At 37.9% G+C, this 19562-nt stretch overlaps 1 protein-coding gene and 1 non-coding gene across 2 annotated transcripts in view; both read right to left on the bottom strand.

Annotated features, from left to right (window-relative positions):
• CCDC178 (coiled-coil domain containing 178) overlaps positions 1-19562 on the bottom strand; it is a 193074-nt gene that overhangs the window by 134678 nt on the left and 38834 nt on the right. Inside the window, exons 12-13 of the mRNA XM_072851284.1 lie at positions 8761-8944; positions 3724-3786 (exon numbers count right to left, since the gene is read on the bottom strand). Coding sequence (XP_072707385.1) covers positions 3724-3786; positions 8761-8944 — 247 coding nt within the window. The remainder of the gene's footprint in view (positions 1-3723; positions 3787-8760; positions 8945-19562) is intronic.
• On the bottom strand, positions 12733-12803 carry TRNAG-CCC (transfer RNA glycine (anticodon CCC)). Its single transcript has one exon. It is a non-coding gene; the product is annotated as a tRNA-Gly (tRNA).

The following is a 19562-nucleotide window of genomic DNA, read 5'->3' as shown; positions in this document are numbered from 1 at the left end:
AGAACATGAAAAATCCAAATCTGAAAAAACATTTATACTCTTAAGTAAACACCATGAATAGACCAAAAGTTAACAAATACATCAGGTGATTAAAAATGTCTTCAAAATGAAGTAAAAGTTGGCCATTAAGTCAGCATATGTCAGAAGCCTTTGAATAGGAAAAGCTGAATAGCCAGCAGAACTAGTAAACACAAATACAGCAGAGGAATCAGCAAGAAATATTAGGAAATGTAAAAATTACATTGAAGCAGACAATGAATTTACAGTACTATTTAAGCAAATAGTAGAAAAGAATTCCATAAAAGAGGAATTAAAATTCTAAATATTGTCAAGAGTGAAAATCTTTTCTGATGGGAAACCTAATCACCATAGGCATGTTCCTCTATTTAAAAAAAAAAAAAAAAAGGGAGCGAAAAAAGAGAAGGAAAACACTGCAGAGTGAAAAGGAACAAAATCTTTGCAAAATAAATGAATACCCTTCAAGGTTGGGAAATACAATATCCAGCATGCATCCACTCCAAACTTCTCCCCTCCACCCAAAGAAATAAAGGAAGAGAAAGACAGAGAAATATTATGTACCAGCAGCTGTGTTCTTCAGAATGGGCAGGTCTTACATAAACTTAAAATTTCTAATACCCCAAATTCACTATCACTTGAACTCAAATAATTATTTATCTGTGTAGCAAAGAATGAATACACAACACCTGATATTGAGAGAGATATATATACACACACACACATATGTCTATATGTATTTAAAGTGGAACACAGCTGGCAACATTTTGAATTCCTTTCAGCTGTAGAAGCAGACTGAAATAAACCAAGAAAATTATGGGAAACAGGGCAAGAAATTACCATACATGTGACTTACTCTTTTCAAAGTATTATGCTAGGTGGTAAATAACTCCTTCTTCTAGTCTTAAATCATAGTCTACAAACATAGTTATCCTTACCAGCAGTGTTTCAAGTAGTAAATGCAGCATAATTTGCACAATATTAGGTGAAGTTATGGATAATGTTCCAGGTGACAACATGGTCGGTAGGTGGAATGGACAAGCTTCCCAGAAAACCACTAACATTTCTGGATCTCTATTGCTTTATACTCAGTTGGTATTAGGAGATTCCCTTTGGCTACCTCAGAACAGAGTCTCATCTAAATTGCTATGCACTTTGATAGTCACTAGTTAATGATAGCTTTTGCACTTTCAACATCCTTTGACATCACCATTAAGTTTTGTCCTATTAGTAAGAACAAACCTCTTGATAGCAAGGATACGAAGGTTGTCTAATCCAGAGAAATGAGACTTTGGAATAAAAATCGAAAAAATAGGTTTAGTTGAAACAGAACTTTAAAACCACCTTAAAAGAAGTACAAGATGCATCTCAAGAACCTCTTTATCCTGAAAAAAACATGAACTACATGGAAAAAAGTAGTTCTGAGCACAACATTTACTTCCCATTACAAAAGCATTCTTTTGTTTCTGTCTGTAAAAGGAAAGAAGTCAGCTAAAGTTGCCACTGGGGATCTTTACCAAGAATCAAGAGAAAGAAAGGAGATTGTTAGTTTCAATGAATAATCGAAAAGGATCAGTACTGAATACCAAACAGGGAGGAAGATGTTTGGAAGCACCAAAACAAGCCTGTCATGGTGTGGCAGTCAGGCCCAGAAATGTTGCCTTCAGCCTTCTCTGAAGCAAAGCCTGAGAATCAGAGGGAAGTTGTGCATCAACCACAATTGCAAGTGAAGGAGACCTTGTGCACCACCTGGCTTAGAAGAGGAACATTCAACACTTTCTGCTAATGTCTGGAACAAACGGGAACTGCAAATTCTCTTTTAGGGCTTCTGTTTCTAGAAATGGGAGACATAGATACTAGATTCCACTATTGACCTCTTGCACAGTTCAAAGTCACAGAATGGAAGAGAACAAACTTCGGAACAAAAGCAAAATGGAGGTTGTGAATGTCCAGGAGCAAATAAAAAAAGTTCAGACATCTCTCTCTCTCTCTCTCTCTCTCTCTCTCTCTCTCTCAAAAGGAACAAAAATCTCAGAAGGACTTCTGGTCATCACAGTAAATCCAACATTCAATTCTAAAGAAAAATAGCCTCTAATATCTCTCAGAGTAAATCTCTCCTGAGACAATTGCCAAAGGAGCCAAAGGGGGTTTCTGACTCAAGGACTTGCAGTAAAAGACTGTAATACCTCCCTCTAGTTCTGGCTACATTCTTTCGATCCCACATGATGTTGGATCAGAATCCAACATCAGAACACTCACAGCACGTGAGTATTCATCTCAGGATAAGCAGGAAGGAGCAATGGAGCCAAACAATCCTGTATCTCATAATGGTGAGAGTGGGAGCGTTAACAGTAGAAATATTTTTCCCAGAGGTATTACATGTCTCCATAGGAAAGAAGAGATGAATCTCAATGGCACTCATTCACCAACTATGAAAGGGCTCTCCGGATGAGTTATACACTGGTGTGCTAATGATGCATCATGGGAGACCTTTTCCAGTTATCAGAGGGATCCTGGATGAGAAGAAAGTCATTAATTGTACTGTTTATCTGGTATCAAGTTTTATCTAAGAAAAAAGCAATGCTTTTACTTCTTGCAAGGGACCTGGTTCAGCCAGTAGTTGCTCAAGGTTGGTGTGGCCATTATCACTGTACCCCATCTCCTCACCGGATGTACCCAACAATAGCAACTGGAAATCTACTACTTGCCTTTATCTTGCAGGCAGGCACCACTAACAGCAAGGTCAGTACCAACAGCCAGTTCAGCAGTTGGTGATTTTGCCGGGTCTTCTGTATCATAAAGGTCTCTGTGTTACTGGACTGAAACTTTGGAGGAAACATTGACTTTGATTTTCTGGCATCATAGGGAATGAAGGAGTGATCTCTGGAAAGTTGCTGCTCAGACAGAAGCCAGAGCTTGGTTCTGACAACCCCACCTTAAGGCCTCCTATTGCTTGCTGGTGACACTGAATGCAGAGAGTAAGGACTTATTCAGAAAATAGTGCTGGAGCTTCCACTCAGTGTCTTGCTTGAGGCTTTAAGACCTGGTAGTTATTACAACAGTTTGAATATGACCATTACCCACGCTCTTGCAGAAGACAGCTGATGAAATCCATCTGCCAAACGATGGATATAGATGGAATACCCCTTTCGGTGATGCCAAACTTGGGATTTCAGTCAGAGAAGCAGAAGAAATATCAACACTTGCCTGAGGATGGTTGAAAAGCATCACTGAAGCCCAGAAGAAAAGAGCTACATTTGACAACTGAAAAAGGGACAACAAAGTGTGTTGTGTGAATTTAGCAGTTCACACTAGGAGAAAATAAATGGTGTTAGGGCCACCCTATTTTACATATGCATGCATCAATGTAAAGTATGGTAAGGGTCTGATTGCACTTTCTACAGAAACTGAAGTAAGAAAGATATGCAAATTCAAATTATAATGTCACTGCATATACGGATTATTACTAAAGGGTTTTTATCTTTTAAAGCAAACTGGAAATTATTGTGGATAACTGGGATACAACTAAAGTGTTTCATGTTTTCATGAGTATTTATTTTCCTAGTTGTTAAACAGCAGGCATCATTACTTAGCAAAACCCATTAGCCTTCTATGTGAGTTGGTCACAAGGTACTCAAAGTTAATTCATGGTAGGAAGTAAAAAGAAGGTAGAAGAATTTGAAGTAAAATGGTTACTGTCATGTTTACCTGAGTCACTTTCCAAACTCCTTTTTGATCTTGAATTTCTTTTTTAAGATTCCACTTTGAATTCTTAGAAAAAAAAAAAAGCCATATATAACGCACAAGAAAACAAGTTAACGGACAACAGCAATGAAAATTTAACACTAACATCACAGTAAGGATGAGCATAGCTTTTAAATTTTTTCTCATGTATCATAAAACTATATTAAAAAAGGAAATTACAACAGGGTCTCAGGCACAAGAGGTAAATAAGTATAGACCATACTATAAGAAAAGCAACACCATTTTGTAGATTTAATGTAATTTATTTTTGGTAGCTTAAAATAATTAAATACATGAAGAAGCTGAGCTGGCTTACCTAAATGGATATCGAACATCAAACGTTCAAAATTTAAAAACCTCAGTGTCTTCTATATTTTATATGATGAGACTTTTTTTTTAATTTCTAGTAAAAATCTGAACGTGTTTTAGCCCTTTCTTATATGACTATCCTACTCATATCACTTCTAGGATAACAGTTACATAGCACATTATTATAGTTTGTGCCTTGAAAACCTCTAATTTAATGTATGTCAGATTAGCAGACCATCATAACTATACCTGATTACAATCTAAGTCAAACCCTAATTAGGGCTTTCTGTTTCCTTTTTAAGTGAATTTAGGGAGTGGAAAACTGATTATTTAAGCAAAACTAGGCACAATATGGACAACAGTAAAGTAAGAAATGGACCCAATCAATTCTATTATTGACATGTATTTATTCAAGATGTTTTATTCACATCCATATCTGCACTTTGGAAGTGCATATGCCATCAGCACTTGGAGAGAGAGGTTCCTGCATAAGGAAGGCATAAACATCTCCCAGATGCCACATACATAAGAAAATACAAAAACAGGTGCCAAACTTCCCATATATTCTCAAACCCCAAATCCCAAAAATTATGAGGAAATTAAAGGAAACAGAAGTGATGGAAATCAGTGTTCATGTGGAAAACACATCCTGTAATCAATAAGTAAAAGCCTTATTTTTCCAGATGAAAGTTTATACATTTGCTCCAAGGATAACTCCAAGCAACAACTCGTGCCCATGGCCCTGCCCTCCCCCTCACACCTCCTTGCCCACATATGTATATAGTCTATTTTAATCCAAATCTCTGAGTCTATTAGACAAACTGTGGCATCTGGACCATTCTCCAAAATGCGGCAACATTTTGAATGTCTAATGATAACACTTGGTGATTGCATGAATATATTTTTCACTCTATTCAGTAGCCCAAGGATATAGTTTAACTGGTGGTTACAGACAGACACTTTTTTCAGACACACCAGGGGGTAATTGCTCTCACAGAATACCAGCAGAGACCAGGCAGTCAACTACAAATTGCACCTTAATTTATATGATCATATTCAAAATTCACCACTACTCAACCGTTGCTTAGGTAGAGAGGTATCTTAGATTCTGTGCACCCCATTCACACTAACTTTTACCTTGCAAATAGCTCTTGCAACTGGTCACCTTCCCTGTGTATGTCTTCATGTATATATGTATGCTTTAAATTATTATAAACACAATGCTTTTGCTAATTTATGGTAAGTAAGACTAAATATAGCAATGTCAAAGCTGTTGACAGAATGATCTTTCTGCAAGGGGTAGGAATGGAGGTATTCATTAACAAGGTCACTGAAGCAACTTGAGTGGTGCTGGAAACCAATCTTATCACTGAAGGCAGGACCACTAGCAATGGCTTCATGTAGAAGTTAAGTTGTGCCAACAAGTAAACCAGAATACCTACAGAATGAAATTCCACCTCTAACCATAAATGTATAGCTTTGAGATACATTTCTGACTGACTACATGCCCAGGATGTTAACACTATGACTTCAGAAGAGAGCTTAAGGAACAACAAAATCCAAAAAGTAACACTGTAGTCAAATTAAAAAATTATTTTTTTATAAAAATCAGACGAGTTTTTTAAAAACTTGATGAGGAACAGCTAAAAGAGTAACATACTCTTTAGTGAGATGAAGATTACTTACAGATATCATATTGGAGGCTCAAAGCACATGCAAGCCAAGTTTTGACAGACACTTTGGAAATATCAAAAAGAAAATCAATGCCACTAAACAGAAGGGAAGCTATTAGCAGCAAGACAAAAAGTTGAAATTATGTCTAAAAAAAGGAAAACAGAAAAGATCCTGAACTTTGCCTATTTAAATCTAAAAATACCATCAGGCAAGCTAAATAAGAGTTTTCAGAAAAACCTGCAAGGGACATAAAACAAGTCCTTTTCCAACCACATCTGATAGGAAGCCTGCTAGAGACAATGTAAACCCAACAGATGATCAGACACACTTAAAGACAGACTTACCATGAAGCACTCAGAAAACAGAATATGATAGGGGAAAAAAAAGCTCAAATTCCAAAACAAATAAAACCTTCAAATCCCTAAGAAGCAAACTCATAATATGAATTATTATGAAAAAAAGGATTAGCTGACACACGGAAAATTTGATGCATAGGAGAGGACTCAGCATGGCTGGGAAGCAGTGCCTCAAAATTCATCAGTTTTCTGAAGGATTTAAGAAGTAGGTGGAGAAGAGATATCTGGGTGATACAGTCTACTTGGACTCCTAAGTGGTGTTTGATAAAGTATTATATGAATGACTCCTTAATTAATTTCTTATGAGTTAAGGATAAAAGTCCTCACATGAATATATAATGCATTTAAAGACAGAAGACCTACAGTAGGAATAAATTACAAGTTTTCACAGTGGCAGTTACAATGGCATCCTGCAAGTACCCAGGCTGGATCCTGGGGTTTCCAGTTTATTCAGAAATAATATGGAAAATGGGGGATTTTGTGGGATGGCTTAGTCAAACCAGCTGGATTTCTTATTTACAGAGGACAAAATTCAATGAAGGTTAAAGTATGTTTGTACATTAGCACAAAGTCTCCACTTTATGTAATGCTGGACTCTGAGCTGTCTAGTAATCAAACAGGAACAAGATCATGAAGAATATAATGCTCCATTGCATTTAGAAGAATAAATGGAATGTTAAGAACTATTGCGAAAGGAATAGAGAACAAAACAGAAGTCATCGTTATACCACTATATATGCCCAAGATGCGTCTGCATATTGAATACTCTATGCTCTTTCCCCATAATAACAGAACTGGAAAACAGAACTGGATGACAGACATGGGACAGTTTCCATTCATTAAACAAGTTAATGGATTAGGAGTCTTCAGTTTGAAAAAGAGGAAGAATATGATAAAAGCCTACAAACATGTAGGAAGCAAATATGGAATGACTGACCAATACATCTTTGAAAGTAAGAACCAGAGCATTATATGAAGATAGTATATGCTAGGCAGAAAATAAAGAAACAAAGCAATTTTTCACACAACATATGACAAAGCTGTTGAGGTCCTTATCACAGAATGTTGTGCATGTCAAAAATCCAAAATATGACTGTAAAATTCATGGAAGACAAATTAGTCAATTCTAAATTAATTTTTAATAGTTAAAGCAAAAATATAAATTAAGACACACAAAAAAATATGATGTAGGACAGCAAATAAGCAGGGGCTGTGCCAGAATCCCTTCTAAAATCCTAATTTCTTAGACTAATATTTAGCATCCCTTAAATATTTAAACCGTAAGAAGAATCATAGTAGATTCCCTTGATTGTACAGTTGAACATCCATTTGTGTAAATATTTCAGCATACAACACTGAGAATGTGGAGAAAATGGTTCTTGGCAAATTTATATAGAAACAAGACAGAAAAGTCACACAAATTTAGTATTAAAACATATGGCTATAAACCAGCATAGTATACCAAGAAAGACAATTTATAGGACAAAACTACATGGTGCAAATTCAGATATTGCCAGGAATATAATTTTGATCCAAGAGAAGACAACCTGGCACTATGAAAGGCCTTAACAAACACAAAACTGACTCACTCCTATTCATTCTGAAAACAGCTCTGAAGTTCTCTAGCTCATGTTTTATTATTTTTTACCTTGGCTCTATAAGCTTTTTAACTGGCTCTGTCTTAAATCACATCCAACAATTCCTCTTTTGTTTTTAGAAGCAGAGTCTGGTACCTGGACATACCTTTACCTTTGGCAAGCAGGTAGGTGAAAAGGAAGGCAGGAAGCACGTGGAGTGCCTAATTTATCAATGCATACTATAACCAGGAAAATACTACTAATGTTCTTAATTTTACTGATTACAAGTTAGGAAATCCTAAAATTATATGGAAAATAAAACTGCAAAAGTCTTTCCTTCCAGGCAATCTATATTTTACATACAGCAGAAGAGCTCTAGTGAACAATATGCAAAACACCATTTATATCTCCCTGGTATAAAAAGACCCTTGAAAATTCCCCATAGTATTTTCTTTCCATATTTCTGAATGCTGAATCTAACACCCTGGAATAACACTGATCCTAAAAGCTGTATGTATATGTACAATCTTATTCATTAAGAATTATGTAAAGTGAAAAAACAAAAGTCTGGTAAGTCTTGTAAGCCTTCATAGTCATGGCAAGGCTTCTATATAAGGATGAACTAAAATGTCCATCCTAGATAACTAATGACATCAAAATGACAATAATTATTCTAATGTAGTATTTCATTTGCAATGGTTACATTTAGCATCAAATAAAACTATACTGATTTATAAATTCTTCTAATAATTTAATTACATAAAGAATTAGATTGTTATTTGTTAGTATTCATTTTAAATCACCTAGGAATAACAAAATCTTTGTATCGCTGAGAATATTTAATGGGTTAACCTTACTTTTTAGCCTGCCATTACTTGTGACCATTTAGTATCCGATTTATTTTCTCTTCCAGAGACTACTGTTATTTGCTATTTTTCAAGTGTTTTAAAATACATAGTTAAAATCATAAGTTTTAAATTATGATTTTTTTAATATTAGGTTGCTTGCCCAATAATTCTCTGATACAAAGATCACTATTTTCTATTGTTCCACTCTAAAAAATGAATTTAAATAAAAAAATATACCTTGTAAGAGATTTCTTCTGCAGTTTTGGTTTTTTTTAAGTCCTCATACTTTGTTTTTCTTTCACTGTAGGACAATTCAGCATTACAGAGATCTTCATTTAGTCCTTCTATTTGCTGTTCAATCTTACACATGGTTTTGCAGATAGTTTCAACTTCTGACTGATACGCCTTCTTTTTCCTTGAACTGTTGAAATAAAACAGCCAATTTTACATTTCTTTTTATAAAGTATATTAAATAGAATAAAAGTAAAACCCATTATTGATTAAGTAAAGCTAAAACACTTTAAAATCAAAAGCAGTATTTTATCATCCTGCTATTTGATGCTGAAAACACCAGGCTCTTCCTCAAAATTTTAAAGTCTCTTTATTCATGAATATAAGTCCTGATAGTTCATTGACAGCAAACAATTATATGTATCCATTTTTTTGGTTTCCTATATATCTCTACTGTTAACCTGTATCATAGAAGCACAGAATGGTTGAGGTTGGAAGGGACTTCTGGAGGTCATCTGGTCCAACTACCCTGCTCAAGCAAGGCTACCTAGACACAGTTACCCAGGACTGTGTCCACATGGCTTCTGAGTATCTCCAAGGATGGAGAATCCAAAACCTGCATCGGCAACCTGTGCCAGTGCTCAGTCACCCTCACAGTGAAAAAGTGTTTCCTGATTTTCATATGGAGCCTCCTGTATTTTGGTTTGTGGCCATTGCCTCTGGTCCTGTCACTAGGCACCATTGAAAAGAACCTGGCTCCATCCTCTTTGCACCTTCCCTTCAGGTATTTATATATATTATTAAGATCCCCCCTGAGCCTTCTCTTCTCCAGGCTGAACAGTCCCAGCTCTTTCAGCCTTTCCTCAGGTGAGAGATGCTCCAGTCCCTTCATCATCTTCATGGCCCTCTCTCCAGTATGCCCATGTCATTCTTGTACTGGGGAGCCCAGAACTGGACCCACTACTCCAGGTGTGGCCTCACCAGTGCTGAGTAGAGGGGAAGGATCACCTCCCTTGACCTGCAGGCAACATTCCTCCTAATGCAGCCCAGGATGCCATTGGCCTTCTTTGCAGCAGGGGCACATTGCTGGCTCATGTTCAACCTGGTGTCCACCAGGACCTCCAGGGCCTTTTCTGCCAAGCTGTTTTCCAGCTGGGTGGCCCCCAGCATATATTGGTGCTTGGTGGTGTTCCTTCCCAGGTGCAGGACTTTGCACTCCTCCTTGTTGAACTTCATGAGGTTCCTTTCATCCCATTTCTCTAGCCTGTTGAGGACCCTCTGGATGGTAGCGCGGACCTCCAGTGTATCAGCCACTCCTTCCGGTTTGGTGTCATGAGCAAACTTTCTGAGGGTACACTCTGCCCCATCATCCAGATCATGAATGAAGATGTTAAACAGGACTAGACCCAATACTGACCCCTGGAGTACATCGCTAGTTACTGGCTTTCTACCAGACTTTGTGCCACTGAGCACCTCCCTCTGGGCTTGGCCATTCAGCGTTTTCAGTCCACCTCACTGCTCATCCAGCCCGTACATCAACAGCTTGTCTATGAGGATCTTAATGGGAGACAGTGTTGAAAGCCTTACTGAAGTCCAGGTAGACTATGTCCACTGCTCTCCCCTCGTCTACCAGGCCAGTTTTTTCACCATAGAAGGTTATCAACCTGGTCAAGCATGATCTCCTTTTGGTGAATCCATGCTGACTACTCCTGATGACTTTCTTGTCCTTGTGAAATGTGCCTGGAAAATGGTTTCCACGATTAGCTGCTCCATCACCTTCCCAGGGATTGAGGTGAGACTAGCCTGTAGTTCCCTGGGTCCTCTTTCTTGCCTTTCTTGAACAAAGGAGTGACATTTGCATTCCTGCAGTCCTTGAGCACTTCTCCCAGTCGCTCAAATATTATTGAGAGTGGCCTCACAATGACATCAGCAAGTTCCCTCAGCACTCGTGGGTGCATCCCATCAGGGCCCATGGACTTATGTAGGTCCAGTTTGCTTAAATGTTCCCTGACCTGATCCTTTTCCACCAAGGGTATGTCTTCCTTGCTCCAGCCTTTACTCCTGATCTCTGGGACCTGGGATTCCTGAAGGCTGGCTCTTGCTAGTAAAGACTGAGGCAAAGGCGGCATTCAGCACTTCAGCCTTTTCCATGTCCTGTATCATCAGGTTCCCTGCCTCATTCAGCAATGGGCCCACATTTTCCCTAGTCTTCCTTTTGTGATCTATGCACTTACAGAAGCCCTTCTTGTTACCTTTGATATCTTTTGCCAGATTCAATTCCATTTGGGTTTTTGCTTTCCTAACTGCATCTCTGCATGCTCAGATAATGTCTCTGTACTCCTCCCAGGTTACCTGTCCCGGCTTCCACCTTCTGTATGCTTCCTTTTTGTGTCTGAGTTTTGCCAGGAGCTCCTTGTTCATCCACGTAGGCCTCCTGGCATTTTTGCCTGACTTCATATTCATTGGGATGGACTGCTCTTCAGCTTGAAGGAGGTGATCCTTGAATATTAACCAGCTTTCTTGGGCCCCTCTTCCCAAATATAATATAAAGCTATCAATTTTGGATAAGAAGAAAGTGGCAAAAACAGCCCTTTTATCTGAAAGTGTTGAAATTGGTCACACAGTCTCAGTTAATCTATCTTACAAAAAATGGCCATGTCTAGGGTACTTCATACCAGTGCAGTGGTACAGGTTAGTCATACAGCTGGTTAATTCAAATTCCTAAGGATGTTGCTATTTGCAGAATTCTTAGGTCACATAAAACAATTCTAGTTTATTTGCATACAAACAAACTTTCAGTAGAAGTGAACTGTTTAACAGAAGTGAACTTAAAATACCATTTGATTAGACTGTCGGATTACACAGCAAAAACCAAACTGAATCAAAAGCAAAAAACCTACAGGTAAACATTGATATTACTTTGACTGACAAAACACAACCTCTGTATCATTAGAACTTAATATTCTTCAATTGAATGTTTCTTTGTACAAGAATGGGATCACTGAAAAATGAACTGTTTACTGCTACTGAGTATCTGCTGAATTAGAACGATAAACCTAAATGGTATTGTAAGGATCTTCACAGGGTATACAATATTGTTTCTGACACTTAACCTGCAAACCCATAACAGGTCAGCACTGATCACACATTTTGTTAGCTGAATTAGTGGCCAGAATATTTCTCTCAAAGATCAGCTCCTTTAATACAGGGTGCCATTTGCTTAGTTAAAGGAAGGAAACATAATTTACCTTACAAAACCTGAAGATTTCTAATTGCACAAGGACTAAACTTCATGGATTATTTCATACACACATACACACACACTCTGCACATTCCACTTTCAGTACATGTGAACTGCTGGTTCCTAAATATACAGTCTTACAGTCAGCAGTATCTTCTATATAGTCCTTGAAAAACCTGTAAGACAGCTCAAGCCCACAGCAATGTAATCTCCCTTCCCAAAATTCAAGTAACACAGAAGCACAAAGCAAGAGAACAGAAAACATTGCCTGTGTGCATCTTGATGAACTATACCTAACATATACTATGTATATGTATTACAATTGCCCTTTCTCTATTAAGAGATTGTCCATAGCTAGACTCAATTTACTGTGATTCCCAAGCAGTTGACCAATCTGATGGAGACAGGAACTCAGTCTCAATAGAACTGAAACTGCAATATGATCTTTCCAAAATGCAAAATGTGACCTAGAGGCTTCAGCAATGTCACACACCTGTAAAACCCTGTGCTTGGAGCCATGACTGACTATACAAGCATTTTTCCAAAATATTGCAGGAGGTGTATGTAATAGCCCTACCAAAAAAGCTGAGCTCTACATGAAACAAGAGGGACTACTTTCACTATCTGACACTGTCAGTTGTGTACACACAGATTTTGGGGGTGGCTCAGGGTGATCTGATTATTTAGAAGCCATATGGCTGCAGCTGCTCCAGAGAATGGGAAATGTGGGTTTTCCCTGCACCAGCCGGGAATCGAACCCGGGTCGCAAGAATGGGAATCTTGCATGATACCACTACACCACTGGTGCTTCCCTGCAACCTTGAAATAATCAAATCACCCTGGGCTTTCCCCGGGTGTGAAGTGCTGCATAGTCAGTTATCAGTTTAGACAGACCTTAAATACAAAGGATTCCTAGCCCTTTTTTCAGCTGCTGAGACAAAAGAATCTTGCACAGATCTAAAAGACCTTATTTCCTGTGAATTAAAACACTGGAGATGATCAAGATCTACTACAAGCATGTTAGGAAAAATATAGCGAAGAGTACACATGTGAATGGCCCAAATATTCCCTAGATGATAATGATCAAAGATGATAACAAGAAAGAGTAACAGAGATTTTTTGGCTGAAGGGAGGCAATATGAAAGCAGACATACTCTGGTACTTCCAAGTCTAAGACCATTTAGTTAGGAGCCATCTCTTTAGACAGTAATAGTTCTATTCTTTAGACTTTCACAGGTCTGCCTCTATCACATACACTGATTACGCCTTCCCACACACCAGTGAGGTAAGCAATGAGTTAGAGACCACCAATACCAATGTGAGTAGTAACCAGGGCTGTGACATAACCATGACTTATGAGAGTTATAACTGTAAGTGGATTACCAGTTACAGACAGACTGATGAAGGAGGTCAAGAAACTAATGCTATGAAGAATCAGTGGCAAATGAGGAATTTGTGATGGTACAGTATGTGATGCCTTGAGACCAAAGACCAAATACTTAGATGGGATCAGAAGTAATTACAGTACTCCACCCAGCAAAGAGACGTTCAAGGATATTCTGACTACCAGATGAAACTTCCATTGTAAGTCTGTCCCTGAACAAATAATTTCCATACACTTTTGGTAATGGTTTCTGGTGAGTTATTAGAGTTTCTGAATCCTATAGTCTCTAATACTGATTTGAACTATTCAGACCACAACCACATCACTTTCAAAACAGAAAGTTTTTCTACAGATGGTCTTGTGACCTGATTCTGAAACAGGTCTCATTAATTATTGCATCAGAGATAGATGACTTAATTTTGCAAATTCCACATGTAGAAGACTTACAAATCACATACTTCGTCATATGCAGTTCTCCTACTTAACCACTTTTAATATTTCCATATGCCCCATAACATCCTCATATGAACAATACTTACAGTAGACTATGTAGGAAAAAGAATTATCTACCAGAAACAAATTACCTTAAGAAAGTAACACATATTCTAAAATACTGGCAAAAGGTCACTGGGCAACTAACTACTCATTTCCCTAGGGAAGTTTTGAAATAGCCAACACTGGAAACTCTAAAAAAAATATTCATCTGATTGTTTCTTAAAATGGGTATAAGTATAGCTAATCTTCTTTTTGGGAAGGTAGTGACTAAATGGCTTCACAAATTCCTTCCAAAATGTCTATGATTATAAAAAGACTTAAATATCAAAATACCAAAGCCAAAACAGCAATTCATCTGAACAGTGCAGAGTAAGCAGATCTGTGCTGAAGCTGGAAAGAAATGAAAGGAACGAAACGATGACTGTTCCACTCTGATTTCCTATACCTTTCATGTGGAGCAAAATTGTTTTGATGCATACAAGGCTACCCATGACTCTGGAGGTCAAAACACTTTAAGCATGGATGCAAGAGGAACATAAATATTCCACGCAGAAAAGTAAGTGGACTCCAGCTGAAAGAAGAACTTTGGTTCTTCGGTGTATGTGTTCCATACTCCACTCTATGTACAGGTGTTGAAAATTTTATCACAGCTTCTGCAGCTTACTCAAGAACTCTGTCCCCATATGAGAAGCACGGTAAGTTTTTGACTCTTCTTCCCCCAAGCTTCCATACATTCAGTAACTGTGCATAGCACGTGGACGTGAGATTTTTTGATCTAATAGTACCTGTAAGATATACTCAGCCATTACATATCAGGTCAAATGCACTTTTTTTCCTCAGCTTCTTTCATACAAGATGCTTAACATACTATGAAGGAAAGACAACACAGATGGGGGTGAATGTTCATATGGACAACAAATCCCAAAGCATTCCAGTAATTGGAACTGTTTTCCCCACCCAAATACTTGTTTGCATAAACTTTGTATTTTAGATCCTTCTAAGCTCAATCGCAAGTTACCTGGAGATAGGTCTTGGAATACTTTGGGAAAAAATTACTTCAGGATCATTCTGCCAAAGGCAACACTATTTCTGGATGCCTCTGCACAGCACTCAGTGTGTGTGAAGATGTCCTCATCAATGCCATCAATATAATCTGAAGTACACTTCTAATTATAAAAAGCAGGCCCGCTTCAATGGTCTCATAGAAGATACTGAGAGAATATGATATCTATTGTAGAAAATGTAGGAGGTAGAAGTGTCTTTCTCTCTCATATCAAGAAAAAATGGGAACTTTTTGAAATTACTAATTCTCTGTAATAAAAGGAAGGATTTCACATTTATTGATAGGAAGATGTCTGTTGCTGGATTAAGACAACTTGTAAACCAACTGCCTGGTTCATGTAATAAGGTGATTTGAGAAAAAAATACAGTATAAAGGGGATCAGCTAACACAGTATGGATCTCTTCCCCCCCTCCCCCCATTAAGAGAAACAGTACTCAAGAAGATCCAGTAGTGAACAAGTCAGAAATGGATTAAATAGTGTCCCCATCATAGTCATGAGCAATAAGTTTAAGTAAGTCTCTCTGTGAAATGGGATCCTTAGTAACAGAAAACACCCTCCTTAATTTCTTCAGATCTGTGTGACGGAAAAGCAGAAAAGAGATTTCAGTGGGCTGGGGATGGGAAGAGACTACCACAAAGTGAAAATAAAGGAGCTGACTAGCAACCAAAACCCCTTCAAATCTATCAAGAACTATTTCAAATCTATTCAAATCTAACAAGAAAATTAATATTATAACAACATAAAAATCTTTGACTTTTGTGACCATTTAGTCCATGTTGCTAAATACATATTAACAAACAAATCAATTACTAAAAAATAGTAAGATCAAACTAGTGAGAAGTAATGAGGAACAGGATGGTGAGAAAAAAACAGCCAACAGATGCTCGTCAAGTTCAACGCAAGTGTAAAGAGAGCTACGGTCTTGACAACAGCAAGATATTGGTAAAAAAACTGTTTCAGACAGGTGGAGATAGTGAGATGTTAATGACCAGTCCAATCTTTGAGGGTAATTCTGAGCAGCAGTGAAGTTCAGAATAGGTACGGAATCCCCTGGACAGGTTTACTGGGTCTGGCTCAGATGGAGTAAACTTTCTTTATAGCAGCCCGCATGGTGCTATGTTTTGGACTAGTGGCTAAAACAGTCTTGGTACCACATTGGTGTTTTCACTATTGCTGAACAGTGTTTGCACTTTCTCTTTTTTCAACTCTGCCCCCCCAGTAAGTAGGCTGGGGGTGGACAAGAAGTTGGGAAGGGACACACCAAGGACAGCTGACCCGAATTGGCCAGAAGGATATTCCGTAACATTTAATGTCATGTTCAGCAATAAAACTGGGGCAGGGGAAGAAGGTGGGAGTTTTTTGACTTCCAAGGTGGCCATTGCTCAGAGACTGGCTGGGCATTGACCTGCTTGTGGGAAGTGGTGAGTGATTACTTCTGCATCCCTTGGGTGTTGTGGTTTCCCTCCCACACCCCTATTAAACTGTCTTTACCTCGACCCACAAGTATTTTAGATTTTGCCCTTCCTATTCCCTCCCTCACTTTGCTGGGGGTTCTAACAGAGCTACATCTGTTAGGATCATCTTGGATGCCAAAGACATACAAAGATGCTCCAAGGATTTTGTATCTTCCGACAATCTCATTACAGCTCATTTTCATGTTTTCTCAAGTGGCACATGGAAAGTGATCAACCTATGGATTTCATCTGCAGACTCTAAAAGAAGGTATCATATATTCTGTCATCTATGATGAGTCCACGCCTCAAACATGGCCCAAATAAGCTCCAGAATTTGCACAGGATATAGATGGGACAACTGACGGTTTACCAGCTATGCAGAGAACAAAAAAGAACTAGGAGAATTTGGACAAAGTGAGGAACCTCTTCTTTGAAAGTCTTAACAGCCATTTATCCGGATACAGATGGTACCTGTTACCCTTTGCAACAGCCTTGGTGAAGGCCTTGAAGGTGTGGGAACACCACATGACAGAACTGCATTGAAAGTGGTCCCAACAGATTGAAAATGCATGCATTATTGCATTGTTCAATCAGGCATCTTTAAAAATACATGAAATTAGTGTACTGAAGTTTGAGAGGTGAGAACCACTCCTACTCAAGGAATCTCTAATAAAAGCTAGAGTCACCATCTGAACTATCAGCTGCACATGAAGGTCTGAAACAGAGTACCGTTTTTGTAGCTGCTATATTCTGAACCAAAGAGGAAAAATTCTTCACTGTGTCCAGACTGGGAACTGGTTGTAGCTTTTAAAGTAAGAAAAGAAGTTTCTCTTTGCTAAAGCACATTCTTATAAACAAGGGCTGAGAGGAGGGGGGTACCAAACAGACGTAAAAATCTTCAGATTGTATCCAGGATCCAACCGTTTATGATAAGGTTTTTGACTGAAGCAGTCAGTTTGAAAGAGGCAGAAGAGAAAATTAATGATGTTCAGCTACACTTACAAAAATGCTACTCTTGTTAAAGTATATGAGACAATGAAAGATACAGGTTGCTTATCTTTTTCTTGTTGAAGTGCCACCTCTTCCTCTGAAAAGGAAGACAGGTAGTTGCAGGTGAAACATTATCTCTGCTAAACAAAATTGAAATGCTCAAGAAAACACTCTGAGAATAAAGATCACTTGGGAATAGGTAAAGGAATGTCACATTTCATGTGTTTATTTTTTGTATTATGAGATGATGCCCACCAAATGGTTAAGTCTTCAGAAGAAGACTGCATATCTCATGGTACAAACCATATGTTTACAGATCAGTGGAAGCAGTCAGTTAAAATTCCATAAGGACAGAAGAAAAATTATATCTAAAATCCATTCCCCAGGCTTCAGAAAAGTCATGCAGAACACATTCTTATTTAGCCAGTAAAGCAGCCTTAACTCAATTGTGGGAGTATATCTTCTTTTTAAAAGCATTAAGACATTTGAGACTCTCCTCTAAGTTACTACTGTAAGAACACTTTCCCTTCTTATTTAATATGACAGCCACCATAGAAGACAGGTTTGGGGGAGTTTAATGAAACTGGCACTTCATAGTGGGAAAATAATACTTATGATAAAATCTCCATATCATAGGGTTATTGGGTAATCGATCTAAAATAAGAATTGTTTTGAAGAAAGGTGAGAGAAAGAAATTGAAATTGTTTAGACAAGCCAACACATATTCTCAGTTGACCACTGTATTAGAAATCCTACCAAAACATAACTATGACAGAAATACTTTAAAGAAAAGTACTAGCAGTTGGACACAACCTTAGAAGTTCAGTCAATAAAGATGAACTGGGGGCAGGTGAGCTTTGGTTTTTACGCACCTTGTACAGGAAATGAGACTATTTAGACTGCGCATGCCCCTAAAATCTCAGGTGATCACGAAATGTATTCCTGGCATGTACTGCATGTTCTAAATAGGAAAGATACACAACTAAGCTTTCTAGGAAGAGTGTTAGAAGACAATTCTCTGTCTTCTTGCAGCCTAGTAGGAGGTGGACAGTCACTCACTTTTTAGTCCCGTTGAAGTAACATGTCAGGACTCTGTTAGTATACAATTAATCAAAACAAGCACTCCGATTTTTATACTAACATGAGACAATGTTTTGATTTTAAGAATCACATTCTGATGGAATATAGCAATTAAATACAATACAGCAATTCTTCCCTAATACAAAAGACCATACAGAAATCACAATGTACTCAGAAGGGAAAATGAAAAATAAAGCATAATTATATTGAGAAAGTTTGTGAGAGGCTACAAAAGGCTTGGAGTATCAGACTAATGATCTGACATGCAAAATATTTCCAATATAAAGCAAGAGATTAGTGGCAGATCAAAGAAATTAAAGGTTTCTGAGCAGAACCAAACATCCTGCCTCTCCCATAGCACTTAATGGCAAGCTCCCCAAGAGAACTATAGTTTGTTATAGCCTTTGTTTAAAACACTCCTTATTCAGTCTAGAATTCCAAAAAGATAAAAGGGGATTTTCAAATAAAAAGCCCTACAAACAGCACTTGTCGTTTGAGTTTGCACTCAGTAACACATAAGAGGAATGCATGGAACTTCTAATTTTTAGGAGGGATTAGCAATTCCTTTCTCCCTTAAGAACTAATATGTTTCATGCTAGGTCAGTGGTCTTGAAAGTAGAATTGAGAGAGTGTAGGGGCTCTATAAAATAGCATTCCAGAAAATCCTTCTAAGAGTTAACTTAAATTATCATAAGAAAGCAATGTACATAAATCTGGGATTGTATCAGGCTGACTAAGAATCCTTTTTCATTAAAGCAAGATTTAAAAGGTAATTCTTCTGAATGAATATTTTTCTTTTAAAAAATAATTAAAATTGAATTCTATATTCAGCCTCCACTCGTTGTTTCCTGGGACTAGATTAAATAGCAGTCTGAAAAGATATTTCCCCTTCAAAGGATGTCTTCAGATCATGAAGGATTCCAGGAGCTCAGTTTATTTATGTCTTCAAAGGATGATCTGAAGACATCCTTTGAAGACATAAATAAACTGAGCTCCTGGAATCCTTCATGACTCTGAACTTGTCATAACCATTCTCTGGGTCTTCAATCTGAACTTTCATATGCATTTCTTGAACTCCTGAACATGTGGAAGGACAACAA

The sequence above is a fragment of the Ciconia boyciana genome, chromosome 2, assembly GCF_034638445.1.
Source record: "Ciconia boyciana chromosome 2, ASM3463844v1, whole genome shotgun sequence".
In the NCBI taxonomy this organism is placed as follows: Eukaryota; Metazoa; Chordata; class Aves; order Ciconiiformes; family Ciconiidae; genus Ciconia; species Ciconia boyciana.
Note: the sequence above shows the minus strand (reverse complement) of the source record. Positions and strands in the feature narration are given on the sequence as shown.